This window comes from Chanodichthys erythropterus, chromosome 9, assembly GCF_024489055.1.
Source record: "Chanodichthys erythropterus isolate Z2021 chromosome 9, ASM2448905v1, whole genome shotgun sequence".
Lineage (NCBI taxonomy): Eukaryota > Metazoa > Chordata > Actinopteri > Cypriniformes > Xenocyprididae > Chanodichthys > Chanodichthys erythropterus.
The window spans coordinates 33528024-33555289 of NC_090229.1; the positions used below are offsets into that span (position 1 = coordinate 33528024).

General features: G+C 35.3%; 1 protein-coding gene across 4 annotated transcripts in view; it reads right to left on the reverse strand.

The window, feature by feature from the left end:
- prickle3 (prickle homolog 3) overlaps positions 1 to 27266 on the reverse strand; it is a 52312-nt gene that overhangs the window by 8921 nt on the left and 16125 nt on the right. For 2 of the 4 annotated variants that reach the window (XM_067395395.1, XM_067395396.1), the window contains exons 3-8: positions 11853 to 12036; positions 9383 to 9496; positions 9065 to 9202; positions 6963 to 7166; positions 6507 to 6693; positions 4913 to 5287 (exon numbers count right to left, since the gene is read on the reverse strand). In XM_067395395.1, coding sequence (XP_067251496.1) covers positions 4913 to 5287; positions 6507 to 6693; positions 6963 to 7166; positions 9065 to 9202; positions 9383 to 9496; positions 11853 to 12036 — 1202 coding nt within the window. Of the gene's footprint in view, positions 1 to 4912; positions 5288 to 6506; positions 6694 to 6962; positions 7167 to 9064; positions 9203 to 9382; positions 9497 to 11852; positions 12037 to 17386; positions 17789 to 23138; positions 23437 to 27266 lie in introns of those variants that run through there. The other 2 variants (XM_067395397.1, XM_067395398.1) reach the window with 2 other exon arrangements.

Genomic DNA, 27266 nt, shown 5'->3' on the forward strand with positions numbered 1-27266 from the left:
TATATCTCAGAATTCTGACTTATCACGCAATTGCGACTTTATATCTCAGAATTCTGACTTATCACGCAATTGTGACTTTATATCTCAGAATTCTGACTTTATAACTCGCAATTGCAACTTTATATCTCAGAATTCTGACTTTTATCACGCAATTGTGACTTTATATCTCAGAATTCTGACTTTTATCACGCAACTGCAACTTTATATCTCAGAATTCTGACTTTTTATCACGCAATTGCGACTTTATATCTCAGAATTCTGACTTTTATCACGCAATTGCGACTTTATATCTCAGAATTCTGACTTTTATCACGCAATTGCAACTTTATATCTCAGAATTCTGACTTTTATCACGCAATTGTGACTTTATATCTCAGAATTCAGACTTTTATCACGCAACTGCAACTTTATATCTCAGAATTCTGACTTATCACACAATTGCGACTTTATATCTCAGAATTCTGACTTTTATCACGCAATTGCGACTATATCTCAGAATTCTGACTTTTATCACGCAACTGCAACTTTATATCTCAGAATTCTGACTTTTATCACGCAATTGCGACTTTATATCTCAGAATTCTGACTTTTATCACGCAACTGCAACTTTATATCTCAGAATTCTGACTTTTTATCACGCAATTGCGACTTTATATCTCAGAATTCTGACTTTTATCACGCAATTGCGACTTTATATCTCAGAATTCTGACTTTTATCACGCAATTGCGACTTTATATCTCAGAATTATGACTTTATAACTTGCAATTGCAACTTTATATCTCAGAATTCTGACTTTTATCACGCAATTGTGACTTTATATCTCAGAATTCTGACTTTATAACTTGCAATTGCGACTTTATATCTCAGAATTCTGACTTTTATCACGCAATTGCGACTTTATATCTCAGAATTCTGACTTAATCACGCAATTGTGACTATATCTCAGAATTCTGACTTATCACGCAATTGCGACTTTATATCTCAGAATTCTGACTTTTATCACGCAATTGTGACTTTATATCTCAGAATTCTGACTTTATAACTCGCAATTGCAACTTTATATCTCAGAATTCTGACTTTTATCACGCAATTGTGACTTTATATCTCAGAATTCTGACTTTATAACTTGCAATTGAGACTTTATATCTCAGAATTCTGACTTTTATCACACAATTGCGACTTTAAATCTCAGAATTCTGACTTTTTATCACGCAATTGCAACTTTATATCTCAGAATTCTGACTTTATAACTCGCAATTGCAACTTTATATCTCAGAATTCTGACTTTTATCACGCAATTGTGACTATATCTCAGAATTCTGACTTTTTATCATGCAATTGCGACTTTATATCTCAGAATTCTGACTTTTTATCACGCAATTGCAACTTTATATCTCAGAATTCTGACTTTAACTCGCAATTGCAACTTTATATCTTAGAATTCTGACTTTTATCACGCAATTGTGACTTTATATCTCAGAATTCTGACTTTATAACTCGCAATTGCAACTTTATATCTCAGAATTCTGACTTTTATCACGCAATTGTGACTTTATATCTCAGAATTCTGACTTTATAACTTGCAATTGAGACTTTATATCTCAGAATTCTGACTTTATAACTCGCAATTGCAACTTTATATCTCAGAATTCTGACTTTTTATCACGCAATTGCAACTTTATATCTCAGAATTCTGACTTAATCACGCAATTGTGACTTTATATCTAAGAATTCTGACTTTTTATCACGCAATTGCAACTTTATATCTCAGAATTCTGACTTAATCACGCAATTGTGACTATATCTCAGAATTCTGACTTTTTATCACGCAATTGCGACTTTATATCTCAGAATTCTGACTTAATCACGCAATTGTGACTTTATATCTCAGAATTCTGACTTAATCACGCAATTGTGACTTTATATCTCAGAATTCTGACTTTTATCACGCAATTGTGACTTTATATCTCAGAATTCTGACTTAATCACGCAATTGCAACTTTATATCTCAGAATTCTGACTATAACTTGCAATTGTGACTTTATATCTCAGAATTCTGACTTTTTATCACGCAATTGCGACTTTATATCTAAGAATTCTGACTTTATAACTTGCAATTGTGACTTTATATCTAAGAATTCTGACTTTATAACTTGCAATTGTGACTTTATATCTAAGAATTCTGACTTTATAACTTGCAATTGTGACTTTATATCTAAGAATTCGGACTTTTATCACGCAATTGTAACTTTATATCTCAGAATTCTGACTTTTATCACGCAATTGTAACTTTATATCTCAGAATTCTGACTTTTATTACGCAATTGTAACTTTATATCTCAGAATTCTGACTTTTATCACGCAATTGTGACTTTATATCTCAGAATTCTGACTTTATAACTTGCAATTGAGACTTTATATCTCAGAATTCTGACTTTTATCACACAATTGCGACTTTAAATCTCAGAATTCTGACTTTTTATCACGCAATTGCAACTTTATATCTCAGAATTCTGACTTTATAACTCGCAATTGCAACTTTATATCTCAGAATTCTGACTTTTATCACGCAATTGTGACTATATCTCAGAATTCTGACTTTTTATCATGCAATTGCGACTTTATATCTCAGAATTCTGACTTTTTATCACGCAATTGCAACTTTATATCTCAGAATTCTGACTTTAACTCGCAATTGCAACTTTATATCTTAGAATTCTGACTTTTATCACGCAATTGTGACTTTATATCTCAGAATTCTGACTTTATAACTCGCAATTGCAACTTTATATCTCAGAATTCTGACTTTTATCACGCAATTGTGACTTTATATCTCAGAATTCTGACTTTATAACTTGCAATTGAGACTTTATATCTCAGAATTCTGACTTTATAACTCGCAATTGCAACTTTATATCTCAGAATTCTGACTTTTTATCACGCAATTGCAACTTTATATCTCAGAATTCTGACTTAATCACGCAATTGTGACTTTATATCTAAGAATTCTGACTTTTTATCACGCAATTGCAACTTTATATCTCAGAATTCTGACTTAATCACGCAATTGTGACTATATCTCAGAATTCTGACTTTTTATCACGCAATTGCGACTTTATATCTCAGAATTCTGACTTAATCACGCAATTGTGACTTTATATCTCAGAATTCTGACTTAATCACGCAATTGTGACTTTATATCTCAGAATTCTGACTTTTATCACGCAATTGTGACTTTATATCTCAGAATTCTGACTTAATCACGCAATTGCAACTTTATATCTCAGAATTCTGACTATAACTTGCAATTGTGACTTTATATCTCAGAATTCTGACTTTTTATCACGCAATTGCGACTTTATATCTAAGAATTCTGACTTTATAACTTGCAATTGTGACTTTATATCTAAGAATTCTGACTTTATAACTTGCAATTGTGACTTTATATCTAAGAATTCTGACTTTATAACTTGCAATTGTGACTTTATATCTAAGAATTCGGACTTTTATCACGCAATTGTAACTTTATATCTCAGAATTCTGACTTTTATCACGCAATTGTAACTTTATATCTCAGAATTCTGACTTTTATTACGCAATTGTAACTTTATATCTCAGAATTCTGACTTTTATCACGCAATTGTAACTTTATATCTCAGAATTCTGACTTTTATCACGCAATTGCAACTTTATATCTCAGAATTCTGACTATAACTTGCAATTGTGACTTTATATCTCAGAATTCTGACTTTTTATCACGCAATTGCGACTTTATATCTAAGAATTCTGACTTTATAACTTGCAATTGTGACTTTATATCTAAGAATTCTGACTTTATAACTTGCAATTGTGACTTTATATCTAAGAATTCTGACTTTATAACTTGCAATTGTGACTTTATATCTAAGAATTCGGACTTTTATCACGCAATTGTGACTTTATATCTCAGAATTCTGACTTTTATCACGCAATTGTAACTTTATATCTCAGAATTCTGACTTTTATTACGCAATTGTAACTTTATATCTCAGAATTCTGACTTTTATCACGCAATTGTAACTTTATATCTCAGAATTCTGACTTTTATCACGCAATTGCAACTTTATATCTCAGAATTCTGACTTTTTATCACGCAATTGCGACTTTATATCTAAGAATTCTGACTTTATAACTTGCAATTGTGAGATAAACTTTTTTTTTTTTTAGTGGCGGAAACAGGCTTCCATAGAAAAGTGCTTAACGCTTTCTCCGCCAGCATTTTTGATAATTTTCACAAAACTTTCATGGCTCCCAGAATATTTTGTTATATGAATATCTGAACATGCAATATATTAAAAGAAAGAAAAGAGCCTCTGCTTACTTTTTTTTTTTAACAAAGAGCTGAGAAAATCACTTTTTTTTTCCCTCGAGAAAATCACATTTTTCAAAGACTACAACGTGCAACGATATCGCTTGTTTTTGCTCCTTTTTTTGCCTGTTTTGATTCAGAGATTTTGCACTCTTTCAGAAGTTGCGTAATAGCGCCCTCTACCACATAACAGTGAAAACACAGAAAAGATGGAAATTTTGGTCAGTTGGCAGGGAAGCGTTGTCTCATAAATGATGGAAAATTCTGTCAATGCCAGGAAAAGAGTTAATTGTGTTTAAATCACCATTGTGATGAAAGAGAATTACTAAAATATTATTTATTTTTCAATGAAAGAATTAAAATTCAGGGAGAAAAAGTCTTAATCACCATTTATTATTTAAAAATAATAATAAATAAAACCTTCAGATAGAAAATGTGCACAATGAAAACAATTAAGTGATTTCATGCTGAGCTTAAATGAAAAAATAACGTGTGAAACATCATAAAAAAAATTAAAAAAAAGAGAAAAGTAAAAAAAACAAAACAGATAATAACATCTGTACCTTTGCTCTCCAGAGGAAAATGACCCCCATTCTCTGTTGTTGTTGTAGTAGTAGTTGGTATAACTGCATTCTTCTGTGTGCTAACTTTAGCGGTGGCGGCAGTGACACTGGTTCCCCCCTGTGGCTTTGGTGTGGAACTACGCTGCGGATTATGAACAGGCTTATGTGACACTGATTTGCTCTGTAGGGCAGAATCGCAGGAGTCTGAGTTCTCTGGGTCTTCCCCCAGCGAGCAGGAGCGGGAGCAGAAGATGAGTCCCCCGCGAGGCAGGAAGGGTCTGCCCAGCAGGGGGAGCCGACAGCAGGCACAGCAGAAACATGCTTCAGTAGCATGCCAGTGCTGGCCTTCATATGTCATCTGGCCCTGGTCTATACCTACAGACAGAGAGAGAGAAAGAGAGAGAGTGAGGAAAATCAAATGTTACAGCACTCTGTCAAACCCTTTAATCATGTAACATCTCAATAAGGAACCACAGCATTTTTCTGTAATTACTTATCTTTTTACTGCCATAATTGACAGGAATGTACCATGTCAATTATGCAGAATAACTTTGACTAGTGCTCCAGAAATGTGTTTATGTTAACACAATTACAAAGGTCTAGCATTATAAATGCAACTAGCTCATTCTTTTGAAAGTGTAACACTGAAGTCATGAACTAGTTTTTTAGCTGATTTAATAGCAAGTAAAAAAAAATTTTTATTTCAAATATATAAGGATTAGTTCTTCCTTTACTTCTGAATTAAAATTTCCTGATAACTCATCCCCATGTCATCCAAGATGTTCATGTCTTTCTTTCTTCAGTCGAAAAGAAATTAAGGTTTTTGATGAAAACATTCCATTATTTTTCTCCATATAGTGGACTACAGTGGGGTTCAACAGGTTAAAGGACCAAATTGCCATTTCAGCGCAGCTTCAAAGAGCTCTACATGATCCCAGACGAGGAATAAGGGTCTTATCTAACAAAACGATCGGTCATTTTCTAAAAAAAAATAAAAATGTATATACTTTTTAACCACAAAGCCACGCATTACGCTGAAAGGTTCGCTGAAGTACAAGGTAGGGTGAAAAACTTCATCATCTAATTTTCTCCAACAAAATTGTCCGATATCTTTGTTTTACCTTTTTTTGAAAAGGGCTTTTGGCTTAATCTTTGCATGTTCACTTTGTAAACACTTGCTCAGTTCTTCCACCTATGTTACTTTTATAATGGTGATTACGTAATGCATGGCGCATCGCAGAACAGTGCAAGATGAGCATTTGTGGTTAAAAAGTATATAATTTTTTATTTTTTTAGAAAATGACCGATTGTTTCACTAGATAAGACCCTTATTCTTCATCTGGGATTGTGTAGATCCCTTTGAAGCTGCACTGAAATTGCAATTTGGACCTTCAACCCCATGAACCCCAGTGAAGTCCACTATATGGAGAAAAATCCTGGAATGTTTTAATTTCTTAATTTATTTTCAACTGGAGAAAGAAAGACATGAACATCTTGGATGACATGGGGCTGAGAAAATTATCAGGAAATTGTCATTCAGAAGTGAACTAATCGTTTAACAAAGACTATATAGGTGTACAGTGTCTGTCCTCACCAATATGTTCTCCGCAGGTGTCGCAGTATTCTGCGTACAGTGACTCGTAGCAGCAGCAGCAGTAAGGCCGACTCTCTCTCATGATGTAACGCTGACCTCCCAGTGCCGTCTCACACTCAAAACAGCAGAAATGCTTCATGTGCCAGTGCCGCCCCTCAGCCTCCGTACACTCGTCCGCAAAGATGATCTGAGGAAGATATTGCGTAAGGTTATGTGACATCATCTCTGTTTCAGTTCCATTGAGTAAGTGATGCAGGGCTGGGATCAAATTCAATTTTTGGTTAATTTAATAAAATAGAATAGAATGGGATTGTTGAAGGCCAGGATTAAACCTGCATGAGCACCAAGTTTTAGTGTGTCTGGCACATGTCTGATAACCCCCTACACAACAAATTCAGGATGAAAATAGGAACGGGGTGAACAATTCAGGGATGAGAGCTGAACTCCAGCGCTCACCTCGTCGCAGGCCTGGCAGCGGGGTTTGATGCGTTCAGCGTGGTGCCGGCCGCAGTAGATGTGTCCGTCCTGGTAGAAGTAAATGAGATCTACTAGTAGCTCGTTACAGGAAGCGCACTGGAAGCACTGAGGATGCCAGCAGGAGCCGTGACCCGCCCGTGACGCAAACACCGCTATGTCACCGCCACAAATCTGCCTTCCACACTGATCAACAGACATAGAGGAAAGGGATAGGAAAAAAGAAAAGAGTAGGGTGGAAAGAGAGGTTTAGAAAGTTTCCAAACTCATAATTACAAGTTGCAAACTCAGCATTTTATGGAAGCCCTGACCGCTCCCACATGACCGCTGTGATGTCATATAAAACAACCAAGATAGCAGAAGCAGTAACAGTTAAAGATCCCATGAAATGATGATTTATGATTTTCTACTTCAGAGATAAAACATATTACCTTTCCGTAAAAATAATATAATAATAAAATAAAGCTCTATGATTTAACATTTGAAAGCAAAGAAATTGAGATAAATATCGTCATTGTACTGTTGTACTGCTAAAATATTTTTATATAATAATATATATTGTTTATTTCACAGTACAATAAAATTAATACCATAGTAATATTTATTTGATTTTTTTTTTTTATAATTTATTAAAATTTTGTGTGTGAAATCAATATTTTTGATGTCCATGCTGAAACACCCAAGGCCCTATGAAATACTTTAGGAATTCTTGAGTTCTTCCAAGTGTTTCTAAAGTGATTGATTTTTTTTCAACCATAAACTAAATTTTAAAACATAAACATGCAAGTTTAGATATCAATAGGCCTATATAAAGGTTATATATTAAAGGGTTAGTTCACCCAAAAATGAAAATATCATTGTCATTTATTACTCACCCTCATGTCATTCTACACCCGTAAGACCTTTGTTCATCTTCGGAACACAAATTAAGATATTTTTGATGAAATACAATGGCTCAGTGAGGCCAGCATTCACAGCAATGACATTTCCTCTCTCAAGATCCATTAATGTACTAAAAACAGTTCATGCAAGTTCAGTGGTTCAACTTTAATATTAAAAAGCGACGAAAATAATTTTGTGCGCCAAAAAACAAAATAATGACTTTTCAACAATATAGTGATGGGCTGATTTCAAAACACTGCTTCAGAGCTTTACGAATCAAATCAGTGACTCGGATCTCTATTCAAACGGCTAAACTGCTGAAATCACGTGACTTTGGTGCTCTGAATCACTGATTTGATTCGTAAAGCTCTGAAGCAGTGTTGTGAAATCAGCCCATCACTATATTGTTGAAAAGTCGTTATTTAGTTTTTTTGGCGCACAAAAATAATTCTCGTCACTTTATAACATTAAGGTATTATGGGCATAAGGGTGAGTAATAAATTACATTATTTTTTACCATTATTTTTATTTGATTTTACCATGAGTAAAGGGGTAAATCTGCTTCAATACATGTCTAGCACCCTTTAACTTTGTCCTTGTTCTTTAGCAGAGTGACAACTCTATAATAAAAAGCTATAAAAAAAAAGTAAAAATGAAAAACTTCACAAGTAGAAATATGAAAGAACGATACATACTAGATACATATAGAAAGATACATACTAATTATGTTATTTCTGTGTTTCATAAAAAGACTGGGTATTCACACAAATCAACAGAACAAGACATAATCCGCCTCTTCTCAACACAGTCACACCCTCTTGGCAGCTACTCATCAGCTGGAGTGCATTATGGGTGTTGAAATGTGGCAAAACACATGAAATATCGCAGGGGGTGTATGGAAAGTATGCGGTTTTATCTAGTACATATGGTATCTGTTTTGGCACTGGTCAGGCTGGAGTTTAAATTTATCACAGCATATCAAAAAGTTTCCAGAAACCACATGCCAGACGAGTGCCTCTTCAGCTCAAGTATTTCTACACACACTCCATACTTGAGCTGAAGTGATACTCAGCTAAGTATGCACTATTTCCGATGCAAGGAAGCAGTCAGTTGTCATTTCAAGGTGATGTTACAGTTGAAAAGATGTATCTGGACTGATCTCATCAGCAGACTGTGCCATTTTTGTCTCCTTTTTTCTCTACCTGTTGACAGATGGCTCCTGTCATGGTGACCGGAAAAAGTCGTACAATGCCGCGGCCCAGATTCTCTCGCTTCCTCTGCTGGCTGAATAACCTCAATTCTTTCTTCTCTTCTTCATCCAGAGAGTTACAGTACTGAGGCTGTAGACACACACACACACACACACACATTTACAGTACTGTTACAGCTCACACGAGACCAACACAGACTTACAACATGACATTATCAACATCAATAATGTATTCAGGCCAATATGGATGGTGAATTTCATTTATGAAAACATGTCAAACATGAAGTGCATCCAGCATAATGAGTTTTACCTCACTGTCATGAGCTGGCAGCTGGTGTAAGAGCTGTTTGATACGATATCGTTCTCCTGGACTGTTCACGTAGGGAACCTTGTCCTCTGGAATACAGCTGAAGTACTGATAAACCTGAACATACAAGAACACAAATACACACATATAATAGTGTGACAGATTATGTCTGGGGCCTTATGAAATCTGTTTTATTTATTTTTTAAAAAAAAATTTTTTTCATCAAATGAAAATTTAACAATTCCTTTTTTAAATTCCTTAAATAAAGTTTTAATAATGTTATTATTAATAATTTAATAATCTTATTATTTTATTATTATTATATTGAGAAATACATTCTACTCTAGTAATATATTTCTTAAAGGATTAGTTCACTTTCAAATGAAAATTAGCCTAATCTTTCCTCACCCTCAAGCCATCCTAGGTGTATATGAATTTCTTCTTTCTGATGAACACAATCTGAGATATTTTAATAAATACACTGATGCATCCGAGCTTTGTAATGGCAGTGAGCGGGATCATTGAGTTTGAAGCTCAAGAAAGTGCTTCCATCCACATCCATCCATCATAAATGTACTCCACACGGCTCTGGGGGGTTAATGAAGGCCTTCTGAACCGAAGCGATGTGTTTGTGTAAGAAAAATATCCATATTTAACAAGTTCAAATATCTAGCTTCCAACTCTCACAGTTCAAAAAGCTTACGCTACATCCAACGTCTTCCCTTTTCAACTTAAAGGCCAGAACACACCAAGCCGACGGCGACAAACTAGTGGCGACGAAAACAAACTGTGGGGTTGGCTAACGTCGGCAGCGTCTGTGTCCAAAGTTGCCCTGACACACAAAACCAACGCTCAACAGCTGACGGCCAAGTAGCACATCAGTTCTACACCTGCGTGAGATGAAATGCCTTTCCGTACCAGCAGGTGGCAGTATATGAAAAGCCATTCAGAATGATCAGATGGCCCGACGAGCTCAGACGGCGATTCAACATGTCGAATTGGCCGAAAAAAAAGCCGACGTGGACCAACTTCAGCTGACCATGCGGAACACACTGAGAAAACTTAGTCGGCCGACGAACAAAAACTGCCCGACTGTCGGCTTGGTGTGTTTCTGCCTTAAGGAAAAAGCTTAACTGACGCAACGTCAGTTCCATTTTTTTCGTAAGTTGAATATAGAAGGCGGAAAGCTAGATATATTACTTCATAACTTGTTAAATATGGACATTTTTCTTACACAAATGCATCGCTTCAGTTCAGAAGGCCTTTATTAACCCCCCGGAGCCGTGTGGAGTACACGTTTATGATGGATGGAAGCACTTCCTTCAGCTCATACTCGTTGATCCCGTTCACTGCCATTATAAAGCTTGGATGCATCAGGATATTTATTATTATAACTCCAACTGTGTTCATCAGAAAGAATAAGTCATATACACCTAGGATGGGTGAGTAAAGCTTGGGCTAATTTTAATTTGAAAGTGAACTAATCCTTTAAAGTCAAGCCAGACTTTTATTTTGGTGGGTTGTAGTGAAGACCTTTGAGTTTCTGTGTATCTGATGATGAGTTTTATCAAATTAAATGGTGAAATGCTGGTGAAGTGACTCTCAGAGCACTTCTTGAGTTGCAGTTCATTGAACTTTGTATGATGAAGTTTGTATCATATAGTAAGACGGCAGATGCTAGAAACACCAAGAGCATCACACAAGCTCATTCACACATGCAGAACATACACACTTTATATTTAAATAGCACTCTATTGAGGTTTAATATTCACAGACACTAATCATATAACAATTTGATAAAGTATAGAGCCCTAGTTTTGACTTGTTGATACAAAATTTGCCAAATTCCATGACATTCCACGTTATACTGGGAATTTTTATGACTGGATTCTGCAATTCTGTTAGCATTTGCCTCATTGCAAAAGAATTATAGGGCTATAAATCCATATGCCCAATTTCAGATTTGCCTAAAAAAATAAATAAAACATGCATGAACTGATTAGTTGCATTGCATGTAGGTACAGTCTCTAATGGTCTAAATCAGGGGTGAGAAACGTTGATCCTGGAGGGCCATTGTCCTGCAGAGTTTAGCTCTAACCCTGAAAAAAACACTCACCTGCCTGTAACTTTAGTAATCCTGAAGACCTTGATTAGCTTCAGGTGTGTTTAATTAGGGTTGGACCTAAAAGGAAAATGGCCCTCCAGGATCAGCGTTCCCCACCCCTGGTCTAAATGGGCAGTGACTGGCCAGAATAAAGTTAAATGTAGAACAGAAAAATCAAAACTGGTGCTACACAGGACAACTGAGGTAATGCTTTTATTGTCCTTCTTGAAGCTTGACAGTCTTGTTTCATTGTATGAAAAAGAGCAGCTGCTCTGCTTGAGTGAATGTAAGAGAGGCTTTGGCTGATTCAGACCAAACACTTACTTAACACTTAACTTTATTGTCATTGTATCTATAGATTCTCCTCACCTGTTCAGGCTTGATTCCGGGCGGCACCCAGGCATATTCTTCCGAGGCGCAGCCCGAGTCGTCGTCGGATATGGAGTGCCTTTGGAAGTCTGACACCAGCTTCATCATCATTCTCTCCAGCTGGCCGGGCACCGAGCGCACCACATGCTCTTCCCGCACACACTTACAGTGCACACAGATCTTCCTGTGGAAACAGGTCAGCAGTGGAGGTGTTGAGTGGACAGAGCCAATCCAAACAAACTTTAAATACCACTTTCAACACAACTGTTTAGGATTTAGGATTTGGAGGGAAATAAGGGAATGAATTTGTGCTACACCATATTGGAAAGAAAAAAAAAAAAACTGACATTGCAATATTTTGTTTTTCTGCTATATATAATATAGAGCTCAGCGTAAATGAGTACACCCCCTTTGAAAAGTCAAATTTTAAACAATTAATGAACACAAAAACAATTTCCAAAATGTTGACAAGACTAAGTTTAATATAAAATCTGTTTAACTTATAACATGAAAGTAAGGTTAATAATATAACTTGGAGAACAAAATCTTCAACAAAAGGGTGATGCACCCCACATAATAAGTGAGTGCACCCCACAACAAAAACTATTACATCTAGTGCTTTGTACGGCTTTCCATGATTTTTAATGACAGCACCGAGTCTTCTAGGCATGGAATTAATAAGTTGGCGACATTTTGCAAAATCTATATTTTTAAATTCTTCAAGAATGACCTCTTTTAGAGAAGATGGAGAGTGATGCTTAACTTGTCTCTTCAGAATTCCCCATAGGTATTCGATTGGGTTCAGATCAGGAGCCACTGAATCACTTTCACCCTGTTCTTCTTCAGAAATCCAGCAGTGGCCTTAGATGTGTGTTGTGTGTCATGTTGGAAAAGTGCACGAGGACCAAGGGCATGGAGTGATGGTAGCATCTTCTCTTTCAGTATAGAGCAGTACATCTGTGAATTCATGATGCCATCAATGAAATGCAGCTCCCGACACCAGCAGCACTCATGCAGCCCCACATAAGGACACTGACACCACCATGTTTTACTGTAGGCACCATGCAATATTTCTTTGTACTCCTCACCTTTGCAACGTTTTAAACGATATCTAAATGAACACAAAAACAATTTCCAAAATGTTGACAAGACTAAGTTTTATATAACATCTGTTTAAATTATAACATGAAAGTAAGGTTAATAATATAACTTGGAGAACAAAATCTTCAGTTTTAATCAAATTAGGGTGATGAAAAAATAAGTACACCCCACTGAAAGTCTCTGGAGCAAAGCTTAATTTTAGACTACAAATGTTTTAATTTAACAAGAATTCAACCACAGGTGAGTCTAATCATTCATTACACAGATGTCCAGCAGACAGTTGACTATAAAAGGGTGTTAAAATCCCTTCCCATTTCATGCTGTCAGCAATGGCACCACATGGAAGAGAAACGTTACAAGACCTGAGAAAATAATTTCTTTACACCAGAAAGGTGAAGGCTACAAGAAGATCAGCAAAGCTTTACTTATCAGTCAGAATACTGTAGCAAAAGTGGTACAAAAATGTAAAAAAGATGGAACTGCAACAATCTCACAGAGACGTCCAGGTCGACCATCGAAGTTAACACCTCGACAGGAGCGTCTTCTGATGAGAAGCGTTGAAGAAAATCAGCATGCAAGTTCACTGCAGTTATCTAAAGAAGTAGAACGCCAAACTGGGGTGACTATTTCCTGTGACACAATACAGCGTACACCGCAGAGGAATGGCATGCATGGGTGCCATCCACAAAAGCAGCCTTTCCTAAAGCACAGGCACAAAAAAAGCCCACCTAGAGTTTGCCAGGGCCCTTACTGACAAAGATGAAGACTACTGGGACTCTGGAGTGATGAGACCAAGATAAATGTTTCTGGAACTGATGGCTTCGCAAAGGTGAAGAAAATGCATGGTGCCTACAGTGAAACATGGTGGTGTCAGTGTCCTTATGTGGGGCTGCATGAGTGCTGCTGGTGTCAGGAGCTGCATGTCATTGATGACATCATGAATTAACAGATGTTCTGCTCTATAATGAAAGAGAAGATGCTACCATCACTCCATGCCCTTGGTCCTCATGCACTTTTCCAACATGACAATGATCCTAAACACTTTGCAAAACTTGTTCATTCCATGCCTAGAAGACTTGGTGCTGTCATTAAAAATCATGGAGGCCATACAAAGTACTAGATGTAATAGTTTTTGTTGTGGGGTGTACTCATTTTTGCATCACCCTAATTTGAGTAAAACTGTAAAATGTGTAATCTAAGTCATTTTATTAACCTTACTTTCATGTTATAAGTTAAACAGAGGTTATATTAAACTTAGTCTTGTCAACATTTGATTTATGCTGACCAATGTAAATATGGATATTTTTCTTACAAAAACCCATTGCTTCACTTCAGAAAGCTTTTATTAACCCACTGGAGTAGTGTGGATTACTTTTATGATGGATGGATGCACTTTTTCGGCTTCAAAATCAGGAGCCCCATTTACTACCATTGTAAAGCTTGGAAGAGCCAGGATATTTTATAATATAACTCTGATTGTGTTAATCTGAAACAAGATAGTCTTGTACACCTAGGATAGCTTGAGGGTGAATAAATCATGGGATCATTTTCATTTTTGGGTGAACTATCCCTTTAAATAACTCTACTTGGAAAGAAAGGATCATTCTGGAATGATTTGGGTGGTTTTGTTGGGGGGAGCATCTGCATCAAAAATAACTAAAAAAAAAAAAAAAGTTGAACAATTACTTTTTACTCTGAAGAATGGTTTTAAGATCGAAATCCTTTTAGGGCTGTATTATTAAAAAAAAATTAAAAAAAGTTCACAGTAAATGATACAAGCTGTTCTGAGACCGCTAGCACATTTTTACGTAATTAAATCACAGCCTGTACGATATGACAATAACACTACGCCATATCTCAACATCAGTTTTATTTCAGTATATCCTGCAGCCCTAGAATGAATACAACAAAGTTTCATAAAATGTTTATTTCAACTGTTCAGGCAAACAAAATCTTCCATTCATGGCAAAAGGGAAGCAGACTTTATATTCATGACAAAGAGGGAGATGGCACTGCCTATGATACATTTCTGCAACCTCAGCATTTCCTTAAAAGGACAGTTCTCTCAAAAATAAAACCGTAATCTTCTTGCAGTCATGCTGCAAAATAACTATTTTTTTTTCCAAGTAGATGTCCAGATTCCTCATTTCCACAGTAAAGTGAATGCAGACTAAGCTCCAAAAAGGCCATAGAAGGGGCATAACACTACAATACAACTATATTCCATGTCTTCTAAGGTCATATGATAGCTTTGCGTGACAAACAGACCAAAATTGTTTCATATCTCTGTTGGTGTATCGGCCACCCTGCTCTCTAAGATATCGGCAATCAAAAAATTTATATCAGTCAACCTCTAGGAATCGGATTCTACATTTCTGAATTTGGTCAAACCCTGTCACCGACATTCCTGAGCACTAGCTGACACAACCAACTTCATTATACCTATTATTACTTCTCAAAACAGACAATAATTTCAGGCAGGTGATTCATGACTTAAACCACACTGGCGCATAAATGGTGTTACATCATCTCATGTTGACTTTATGCTGAAATCAAATGTTGAAACCAACCCTGCAATCTAAATGACCCCTCTTTACATTCGACATGTTACTGGTCTTATTGTGAACAATTTATCGTTCAGCACATCATGCCAAAGAAAATGTTTGTCTTCATCAAAATCAAATCTAAATGTTATAACTTGCTCCACCTTTACTATGACTTTTTTTTTTCCAGCTGATGTTTCCAAGCACTCTTATTTTTCAGGCAATCTTCTATTTGATTCCTGATTGATAAAATCAGTGTCCTTGTTTAACTCAGAAGTACGTCAACTTACGGAATAAATCTGGGTCGCAAATGGCGTTTCATGTTGGTGTCCTATTCATCCACAAAATAAATAAGACCTAATCGCATATCTAACAATACATCTAATCGCACATTAAATCACGATGATAGCCGTGCACACATTTCACATAAATATCTGAAAATGAATAACGCTGCACTGAATGTAAACAAACATACAATCAAGTGTAATACTATTTGAAAGAGAAAAGGAAAGCAGTGTGTCATTTTTTGTACATGCAGACAGGCCTGTCCCATTGTGTTGGATTCACACCTCACCCTGTATTACTTAACCTGCTGTTGTCACAGCAATTTAATTAATGGCATCTAGGACATCTATAAATGACAGCATGATCTAATGTTTCTGATGAAGACAGGCACAGCAGGTTAATCCATGGCAACTGCTGGAACAATGGCTAGAGACACGGCAGCATGTTCTGATCTTACACTACACAGTGAAACCCATGCCAAACAAAAGCTTTAAACCACAAGAATACACCAATTTACACAATTACAAATAATAACCAACCTAATCTTCATTTTATTTTGTATTTTAAAAAAAAAGACCAAAAATATTAATACTGTCATCATTTACCTAGCCTCATATTGTTCCAAACCTGTGAAACCTTGAAAAAAGAAAGTCGTTAAGGGCCAATGTTGGTTTGGACCATTCACTGTAAAGAAAAACATGAAAAACATTCTTCAAAATATCTTATTTTGAAGAAAAAGAAAGGTTTTGAACAACATGAGGAGTAACTGATGACAGAATTTACATTTCCGGGTGAACAAATCCTGTAATGCATGATCATTTTTTGAAATGATACAATATACTGACATTTTAGACCAAATCTGTTTATTTTTTTGTAGAGTATAATTTGATATATCAGGATTTAATGGCTCATATAGTATGATATAGTGAGAATATGGAGTTCATACTTGGGGAGGAGGAAAAACATTTACTGAGCAGAAATATACAAGGCCCAAACTGAGCAGAAATATACAAACTGGTGAAGTTTCTGGTATTTATATGGCCAAAAAGTAAAAAGACATTTTAAATTCCCAGTAATATGTCATAGTAAGGTGATATTTTTAATTTTATTTGCAAAACTGTAGATGTTATTATGGGGGACAATACATAATGCAATGCAATACAATAATTATTGAGAGATAAATGTAAATGTGATAAATGTTCCTCAAAAGTCTGATTTATCATATCTGATACTCACATTTCAACATTTTTCTAAAAAATAAGTGATGTATGTATGTATAATCATGTAAACCTAAGTAAATGTTCATCTTTAAATATATTGAATATATTATATATAATGATATTGAAATATTATAACAATATAAAAGTTATTCTTACATTGACTTGCCTATACAGTTTGAGATGTTTAAATATCACTTTTTTAATTTGCTTGATGAAATAATGCAAAACAAATTTGTTAAATAAAATAAAGTTCTAATTATTTTCTGTAATGTTTTATTATTATTTTTATTATGCAGTAAGTCAGTAGACAATATAGCACAGCCTCACTGCTTTAATAAATCAACAATAATCTCTAAAACATCAGATTAAAAGAACAAATACGTACTGAATACAGTTCAAGAATCAGTCCAGGTGCGACACACTTTTTTCTAATCCTCTGTCCTGTCTCTGACCCACAACAACACAACAAAACAAACATCCTACTCCGACTGAGCGCTGCTAGAGACTGATGAGCGGCGGACGCGCGTCTCAGTCTGAAGGTCCGCTCATTGGGCGGCACTGATGATATCACACCACTTGTGTGATCAGCCCTGATCTCAGTTTTCATGCTGAAAATGAGGTCAAAGCCCGGTCTTCATGTCCACACGGAGGTGAAATGCGAATATTGTGGCGATCCGTGTGTGCATGTGGAAGGGATGGGGGTTTAATCCTTCTCAGTAGAGTTATGGGATAAACGCTGCTGTTCTCTTAATGTCAGACATCAGTTCATTTTAATGGACAGCTACAGCTACAATGTCAAATAGAGAAGAAGAAAGCAGATGAGTGCATACTAAAACAAACAAACAAAAAAAAATTCACTATATCTGTATGTCTGTGTGTATTTCTCGCCATTGTATAACACCTCAGACGGGTTTTGGTGACGGGGCAGAATGAACGCTCACAAGCACAGATGGAAGACAAAAGCTGCTTTTCACTGATTTTACTCTCTTCCTCCACCTATTCACCACTCCATTCAATCAATCCCTTCTTCTCCGGATAAGCTGCCACTCCATGTCCTCAGCTGAACTTTTTTGTATTCCTATAGATACACATGTTCAGACATGTTCTAATTTGTTAGTTTATTTAAGTTTAAGTTATGTTATAATATTTTCTTCTATTATTTTAACATTTTTATTATTATTTTATATATGTATGTATTCCAAGCTTTGGAAATATTGTATTATTTACAGTCATGCTAATAAAGCAATTTTAAATGTGTATTATGTTGGCAGCATATATATGTGTATATACATATACACATATATATGCTGCCAAATAGAATAATTGTGATTAATTGCATCTAATATAAAAGTTTGTTTACACATAATATATGTGTATATATAATATTATATTTATATATTATATTATATATATTATATGTATGTATGTGTGTGTCTCTGTGTATACACATATATACACACACACATACACATATTATGTAAACACAAACTTTTATGTTAGAGGCGATTAATCGATTTGACAGCCCTAATATATATTTATGTGTCTGCATGTCTGCATCGTTAATACTTTTGATCTTTTATTTAAAAAAGGGAATCTGAAGGATCTGGAGAGATTTTGCATGAAGGAATGGTCTCTGATCTCTTGTCAGGTTTTCTCAACTCATCAGGCATTATAGAAGACGACTCAGAGCTGTTATCTTGGGAAAAGGAGGTTGCAAAAATGATTGAATAAAAGGGTATGATTAATTGTGAGCAATGTGTATTAGAGAAAAACATTTCTCTCATAATGAGATTTCCCCCCCATTTAAAATTATTATTCTCCAATGAAAGGTTGGATTTTTGTAGATTTTTTAAATAAAAGATCAAAAGTATTAACGATGCAGATTTATTTTCACAGCCTTCTTTGGTCATATTTACCAAGGGTATGAATAATATTGAGCACAATTCAATATATATATTGAATTTTTTATCAAATAAATAAAGCCTTAGTGCATAAGGGACTGTAATATATATATATACACACACACACACATATCTGCCGTAACTATATTCATGGCCAGGAGCCGCTACATTTCTGTAGTGAATAATTGACTGGAGTGTGAGACTTCTTCGCCCGCATAAATCTCACGTAAAGTTTGCACATTGTTTGTGTGATATCCACTAGCTTGCCTTCATGGTTTAAAATGGAAATATTTTCAATATTGTGACGTGACAATTTTATCACCAGTTGCTCGCAAAATGATGGACACTAGGGTTGGGCGATGTCCCCTAAATTGGCAGTTGACGATGTTTACAGTAAAACATCGTGATGGACGATGATATCGTCGGGGGTGTGGGGGGGGTGTATTTACATTTTTCGTTATTATATAATTATTATTCATTATTTTACTTTATTACTTTATCCCTTTGACGCGTACGATCACACCGGTGTGATTAGAACGTTCAGTGCAGTGCATCACGTGATCTATAGACCACTTTGGAGCCGACGTCACAATGACGTCACTTGCAGCTGCGCGCGCATAGTGGTTGCAGAAAAATTGTGGTAGCAATTGGAGAAAAATGTGCAAAATCCACAGAGTAAGAGAAAAATGTTTTGTTGTGCCTCTGGATGTTGGAATCGGAATGCAAAAAATATAGATATTCATATATTCAAAATATTCATTTTTAAAGAAAACCATTGAAGCTAAACGGAGACGTTTCACAGACTGGACTGATGACACCTGCAAGGATTAGTCTACTATTTAAAGCAGGAATTTGATGTAAACAGTAAGTCTACATAATATACACATATACAGTTCAGAGGGCATACATACATAGCAGTTACAGCATTGAAATAATTTTTAAACCAATAACATTTCACATAGATAACTTTTAAACAGTCTATACAATTTTAGTTTCACAATTCTGACTTTTTTCTTGCATTTGCGTGTTTATTACTCCCAGTTCGGACTTTATTACTCGCAATTGTGAGTTTATTTCACAATTCTGAGGGGGAAAAAGTCAGAATTGCGGGATAAATTGCAATTCAGAAAAGACAGAATAACGAGTATATCTCACAATTGTTTTTCTTTGTAAGAAATGTGAGATATAAACTCAGATTTGCGAGAAATAAAAGTCAGAATTGTGAGATATAAACTCGAAATTAACTTTTTATTCTTTTAATTCGTGACAAACAAAAACAAAACAAAAAACAAAGTTGCACGCGTCAAGAGACTTATACGCTTTTAGCTTCTCCTGAGTATAGGCTATACACTTGAGGTGTCAATCAGGTAAATATATATCTCTGGCCACTGGATGCTTGGCCATTTCGTTTCGTCATTTAACCACTGACAAGGTGCTATGGCAAACGGATCCGTAAGCTGTATCCCACTCTATGATCCCACTCGGTAAGCTGAAGACTCGGTGAAGCTGCTGTGATATGCCGACAACATTTTAAAAAAATAACAAATCAAAATATTCTATAATGTTTCTAAATCTTAACTACTTTGAACCGCTTCTTCGTAACTCTCTAGTCGTACTGGTTATCACTCCCGGGTTTTCTGCAACCATAATGCGCACGCATCCCGAATGTTTACAAACAGTAAATAGGCCTATTGCCAAATTAAAATGTGCGCGTCCATCTCTAAACCAGAGATGGATGCGCGCAGCACTTTTCATATATCACAAATATGCAGTGTTTTCAACCACATAATGTTTATTTTAGGTTTCAGATGTTTAAATACATATAAGATGTTGTGAATCCAACAGAACCTGTGGCACAAACTAACATGGCGACGCCCCTAAAATTGTATACCTCAACTAATGCAATCATTATAAAGTTGTTTAAACAGCAAAACACATCCACTTTCACATATTTGACAATCGGAATATCAGATATGTCATGTTATAGTTAACAAATTAGTGAATATTTTGAATAAAAAAGGAAAACTGTAATAAAAGCAGATCATCAGTCATACAGCGCTGCGGTGTGTGACATGACAAGCAATAACATTAACTTGACATTTTAAAAAGTTATGATTTTTTAACTAATTTTAAAATGTAATTTATTTCCTGTGATCAAAGCTGAATTTTCAGCATCATTGCTCCAGTCTTCAGTCAAATGATCCTTCAGAAATTCACTGATTTTCTGATCAAGAAACATTTCTTATTATCATTATTATCATCAACATTGTGCTTCTTAATATTTTTGTGGAAACCACTATACTTTTTTCAGGATTATTTGATGAATAGAAAGTTTAAAAGAACAACACTGAATGAAAACAGATTTTTTTTTTTTTGAAACAATGTAAAAGTCCTTACTGTCACATGTGATTAATTTAATGTGTCCTTGAAGAATAAAAGTATAAATTTGTTTTGATATACTCTTCCGTTCTGTTTTTTGTAACAAATTGATACTTTGATACTTAATAGACCCTTTTCACATTTCCGGGTTTCTCAGAAGCGGAAGTCGTCATAGTTGGGTAAAATTCTATAGCGGTGAATGAGAGAATACATTAAATATATTTTTTGTGCTTCCATTTGCTCAAATAGCAAAAGAAAAACTCCATAATAGTGTTTTCACAACTTTCAAAAAGAGGAAAAAAATAGAGAGTGATTGTAATTTGATGCAAAGGTAATAAAATACTAAGTATAGTGTTATAAATGTACATATGTTTTAAAAAAAAATGAAAATATAAAAAAGTTCAACTTTGAGAAAGAAAAAAATTCAAGACTCTTGTAAAAGTATAAAATATGGCCACTGTAATATCAAGAAATTTTTAATTGAAGTTGAATCTAATCTAAAGCAAAAGTTGGTAAAAAGGTGCATTTATGCCAAAAACCACTAAATGCATCACAAATCTTCCAGAATAATAAATAATATTCATATGACTCCACAAATCTCTGAATGAGAGCTTACAGGAGGGCTTACATAAATGGGATATTTTGTCCTATTGTTCCCAGAAGGGACAAACAAAGATTAACCCACTACAAATACAGTGTGAAAACGTTACGGCTCGGGCATAAGCACTGGTCAGCAGGTTCACCCATGCTGGTTAAGCTCTGCTGGAAAAAGCCATTCTGACCCAAGATCAACATGCAATCTGCTGCCAGATGTGACCTCAAGACACGCTGCATGTGCAGATGGTATGACTGCACATGATGATGTCACACACAGCTGCTTATCCATTAATTCATCCTATGCACGTATTTACACAGAAACCATCTGTAATATAGTGCAGTACGGTCAATAATAAATCAAAAATGATAGGCATGCAGTCTCTCAACTCACACTGATTTGAATGAAGTCCAGCATCATTCAAATGGCTGAATGTCGTCTTTATCAGCACATTCGCACTGAGCAATATTTGAAAACGTGCAATATATTCGATTGTATTTGGTTGTTTATACCAAATTAACCAATGTTGTGAATATTGTCATGATTTTTTAAATTTTATTTCAAAAAGCTGATTCACACTATTTGATCTTAAAAATGTATTAGTAAATGCTGTGGAAGTAATGTTCATTGTAAAGTCTTACCATATAATTCTTCTCTGTGTTCATTTAGTGACAAACTGTGTAATTGCATGCTTTTTTAACACATTAAATATTTGTAAACACATTGTTATTTTAGATTTTGCATTGAAAAATTTGAATATAGGGTACAACAGCCGTTTGATTCCTCTGATTGAACAAATAAAACCCTAACCACACAAATATTGAGAATTAGATTATATTAAGACTATAAGACTTTTAAGGAATTAAGGTTAAGGAATAAAACCAATGCTGCACAGTAATAATGTTGTATATTTATTAAGATTACAAATCATGTACAGATACACTGACAAATCTCTTTAAGTATAATTAAACATTGACTCCATTTTAATCTTTTACCTGACGATGATCCGACACTTTTAGACGTTTTTTTTTTTTTAAACCGCAATACAATAATCATGTAACTGGGGGCACAAGCACATAATCACACTTTTGCCAAACTAACGCTAACACACATCATCATCATCACTGCTATTGCCGTTATGATTGTCATTCTGAACAAACTTCCTGTCAGACTAGTTCAAACACAAAACTAAATTGATACACTTCACAAGATCATAGGTAACCGAACATTAAGTGATCAGTACCCAGCGTTGAGTATATTACCTTGATCACAGTGTAGTCCTGACTGTGCAAAATCCGTTTTTCAAGAGTTGTAATATGTAGAATTGTTCAAAGCTAAGGTGGTTTAAGAAAGTTAGCCATTCTTCAATGACCTCGTAGTGAACAAAACGTCATCCCGCTTGAGCCGAGTCAAATGACAGTCGTCTCTCGTTCTCTGCCTCTATTGCTTGACTCTTCCCCCTCAGGCCGCTGAAGCCAACACTGAGCCCAAACAATAGGTGCTCCCTTCACAGCCCCTCCCTCAGCAAGAACATGTTTCAGATTTCTTTTTTCAAACATGTTCTCATCTATAACAGCTCATGTCAGAGTAAGGATGTACAGTATGAAGCTGCATCTTTTTTATGCTTTTATCATAAAGAAATATTCTGGGTTTAATACAAGTTAAAGGTGCCCTAGAATTAAAAATTGAATTTACCTTGGCATAGTTGAATAACAAGAGTTCAGTACATAGAAATGACATACAGAGAGTCTCAAACACCATTGTTTCCTCCTTCTTGTGTAAATCTCATTTGTTTAAAAGACCTCTGAAGAACAGGCGAATCTCAACATAACACCGACTGTTACGTAACAGTCGGGATCATTAATATGTACGCCCTCAATATTTGCATATGCCAGCCCATGTTCAAGGCATTACACAAGGGCAGCCAGTATGGCTGCAAGCAAGGACAATAGCGAAAAATGGCAGGTGGAGCAATAATAACTGACATGATCCATGATAACATGATATTTTTAGTAATATTTGTAAATTGTCTTTCTAAATGTTTTGTTAGCATGTTGCTGATGTACTGTTAAATGTGGTTAAAGTTACCATAGTTTCTTACTGTATTCACAGAGCCAAGAGCCGTCGCTATTTTCATTATTAAACACTTGCAGTCTGTATAATTCATGAACACAACTTCATTCTTTATAAATCTCTCTAACAGTGTGTAATGTTAGCTTTAGCCACGAAGCATACGATAAAACTCATTCAGAATCAAATGTAAACATCCAAATAAATACCATACTTATGCGATTAGACATGCTGCATGACGAACACTTTGTAAAGATCCATTTTGAGGGTTATATTAGTATGAACTTTGTTTATGCTGTTTAAGGCAAGAGCAAGCTTCGGGGGCGGGGAGCATGAGAATTTAAAGGGGCTGCACAGCCTGAATCGGCGCAGTCATCCACTCATCAGTTAAAAATAAAATGAATTTAAAAAAATATATGGGGTATTTTGAGCTGAAACTTCACATACACATTCAGGGGACACCTTAGACTTATATTACATCTTTTAAAAAGACGTTCTATGGCACCTTTAAGCTCACTGGACATCATGTAAGTGATTACCACAAAAATTAATTTCCACTTTATAAACAAGCAAAAATCTAGTTTACAGTAAGGCCGATTCATAAACATTAAAATACTCAATAGTAGAGAGATGTAAACTGTATGCATAAACTACAAACTATGCTTTTCATGTGAAAAATTCACTTAACCTTTAAAGTTACATCCAAAACCTCCATTGCCATGACAACAAAATGCCATAAACCCTAAAATGACTAAAAATGATTAATTAAACAGCTTTAGAACTTTAATAACAGTGTTAATTTTGACAGCAAATTTTGATTTAGTTTTAGTCATAGTCTTTTGACTAAAATGCCATTTAGTTTTAGTCTAGTTTTAGTCGACTAAATATCATAACATTTTAGTCGACTAAATCTACAGTAGATTTAGTCGACTAAAATCTAATTTAGTTAAATTGTAATGCATAAAGCATTTCTCTAACAATACACAGATCCTATACGCTGATATACATCTTATATTCCCCAAACTGTTTATGTTCACCCAACTGTACTTTGCTCACCAAAGCAGACGTTTTTTGACAGTTCAAGTACAAAAAGATACGAAAGAGCAAAATTCAGCATATTTCAGGGTTTGACACACTTATCATTGAGGTACTATAGTTTTTGTTTAAAATTTAATTAGATTTGATTTTTAGTTTTAGATTTTTTATTTTTTTTGTGTTTATGTCTTTTAGTTTTCACTTTTAAATGTCTAAGTTTTTATTTATGTTATTTTAATACCTCAGGTTAAGGTAAAGCTTAGAAACTAGATTAAATAAAATAAGTTTACATTTTATATATATTTACTTTTTAATTTCAGTTCATTTATTTCAAATAATGAAGATTTCTTTGGTTTTAGGTTTAGTTAACTATAATAACCCTTATACTTGTAAAATATATTGAATAATATGTCAAATAATGTTCTTAGTCTTTCCTTCCTGTGACAGAAGATGCAGTAGTTTACTATGAATTAAAAAGAAATTAAATTAAATACAGTTTATTGTGTAAACAAAATAACAATAATGACCAGGAAAAAAAAAGTCAGGTGTTTACAGGTGTTTGCTAAAGCAAGTATTAATATTTCACATTCTTACTGTTACACTCGTTTTGGACAAGGCCACTCTTTTTGTGCTATTTATGATACCTCAAATAATGTAGCTTATTGAGGAGTTTAGTAACACCCTATAAACCACCCAAAACACACTAACTACCCCATGGAAACGACACACCTAAGTAAATACTATAGCCAGGCCAACACCAATATTGTTGCAGATATTATTCACATTTTATTCAGAAAGTGTAAAAATCTTGTTTGATTTACTACATCAACCACTCATCTAAGAGACTGCTTTCAAACCCAAACAACATGGGGAGTGTGTTTTAAGTTTGTCAATCAATTGAAAAATAAACGTAATGTCAACTGTAATGTTTTAACAAGGCCTCTGTCAGCTTCATTCTTGTCAATCTTTGAATCTTTGATGTGGTCCCAGTCTAGTCGAAACAAGCCAGACAATTTATAAACAGATTTTGCATTTTAAGAACAAAGTATACATCATTTATATGTGTACACTTGGGTATACGTACAGTACATGTGACAAATTGTGTTATCAGCATAGTATGAGCGTACTGTACATGCCTGCAGTACGTTTTTCTAATGGGAAGTACTCTGTAGCCTGTGCAGATTTTTTTTGCACTTACTAGTTTGTCCACAAGGTGGTGACATGGGCCCAGGCCGCTGTTTCACAGATGAAAATGAAATGGAACAACAATTTCCCCAAGACTGCAACAACAACTGCCCACGTTGGCAAGCGGTTAACAAGACACAGGTGAACTAAAAGGGAGATAATTAGAAACTATAGCAACTAAAGTAAACAGGAACTAAACACAGAAACCACAAAAAAGCTCTCTCTCTCTCTTATACCACTGACGTTTCTGTATTTAGTTGCGTTGGGAGTATTAGCAGCGTGTTTCTGTATTTGGTTGCATTGGGAGTGTTGGCAGCGTGTTTCTGTATTTGGTTGCATTGGGAGCATTTGCAGCGCGTTTCTGTATTTTGTTGCGTTGGGAGCATTTGCAGCGCGTTTCTGTATTTGGTTGCGTTGGGAGCATTTGCAGCGAATTTCTGTATTTGGTTGCGTTGGGAGCATTTGCAGCGCATTTCTGTATTTGGTTGCGTTGGGAGCATTTGCAGCGCGTTTCTGTATTTGGTTGCGTTGGGAGCATTTGCAGCGCGTTTCTGTATTTGGTTGCGTTGGGAGCATTTGCAGCGCGTTTCTGTATTTGGTTGCGTTGGGAGCATTTGCAGCGCGTTTCTGTATTTGGTTGCATTGGGAGCATTTGCAGCGCATTTCTGTATTTGGTTGCATTGGGAGCATTTGCAGCGCGTTTCTGTATTTGGTTGCTTTGGGAGCATTTGCAGCGCATTTCTGTATTTGGATGCATTGGGAGTATTTGCAGCGCATTTCTGTATTTGGTTGCTTTGGGAGTATTTGCAGCGCGTTTCTGTATTTGGTTGCATTGGGAGTATTTGCAGTGCATTTCTGTATTTGGTCGCTTTGGGAGCATTTGCAGCACGTTTCTGTATTTAGTTGGGTTGGGAGTTGGGAGATGTTTTCTTAGTTTGCTGGTGTTTTTTTCTATTTGCATGTGTTTTCACCACGGACTAAAAAATAAAAAAGGTAATTGTAGCTCTTTATCACAATCCTGTTTTTCTCAGAATTGTGAGATATAAACTCCCAATTGTGAGAAACAGTTAGAATTGTGATAAAAATGTGCAATTACCTTT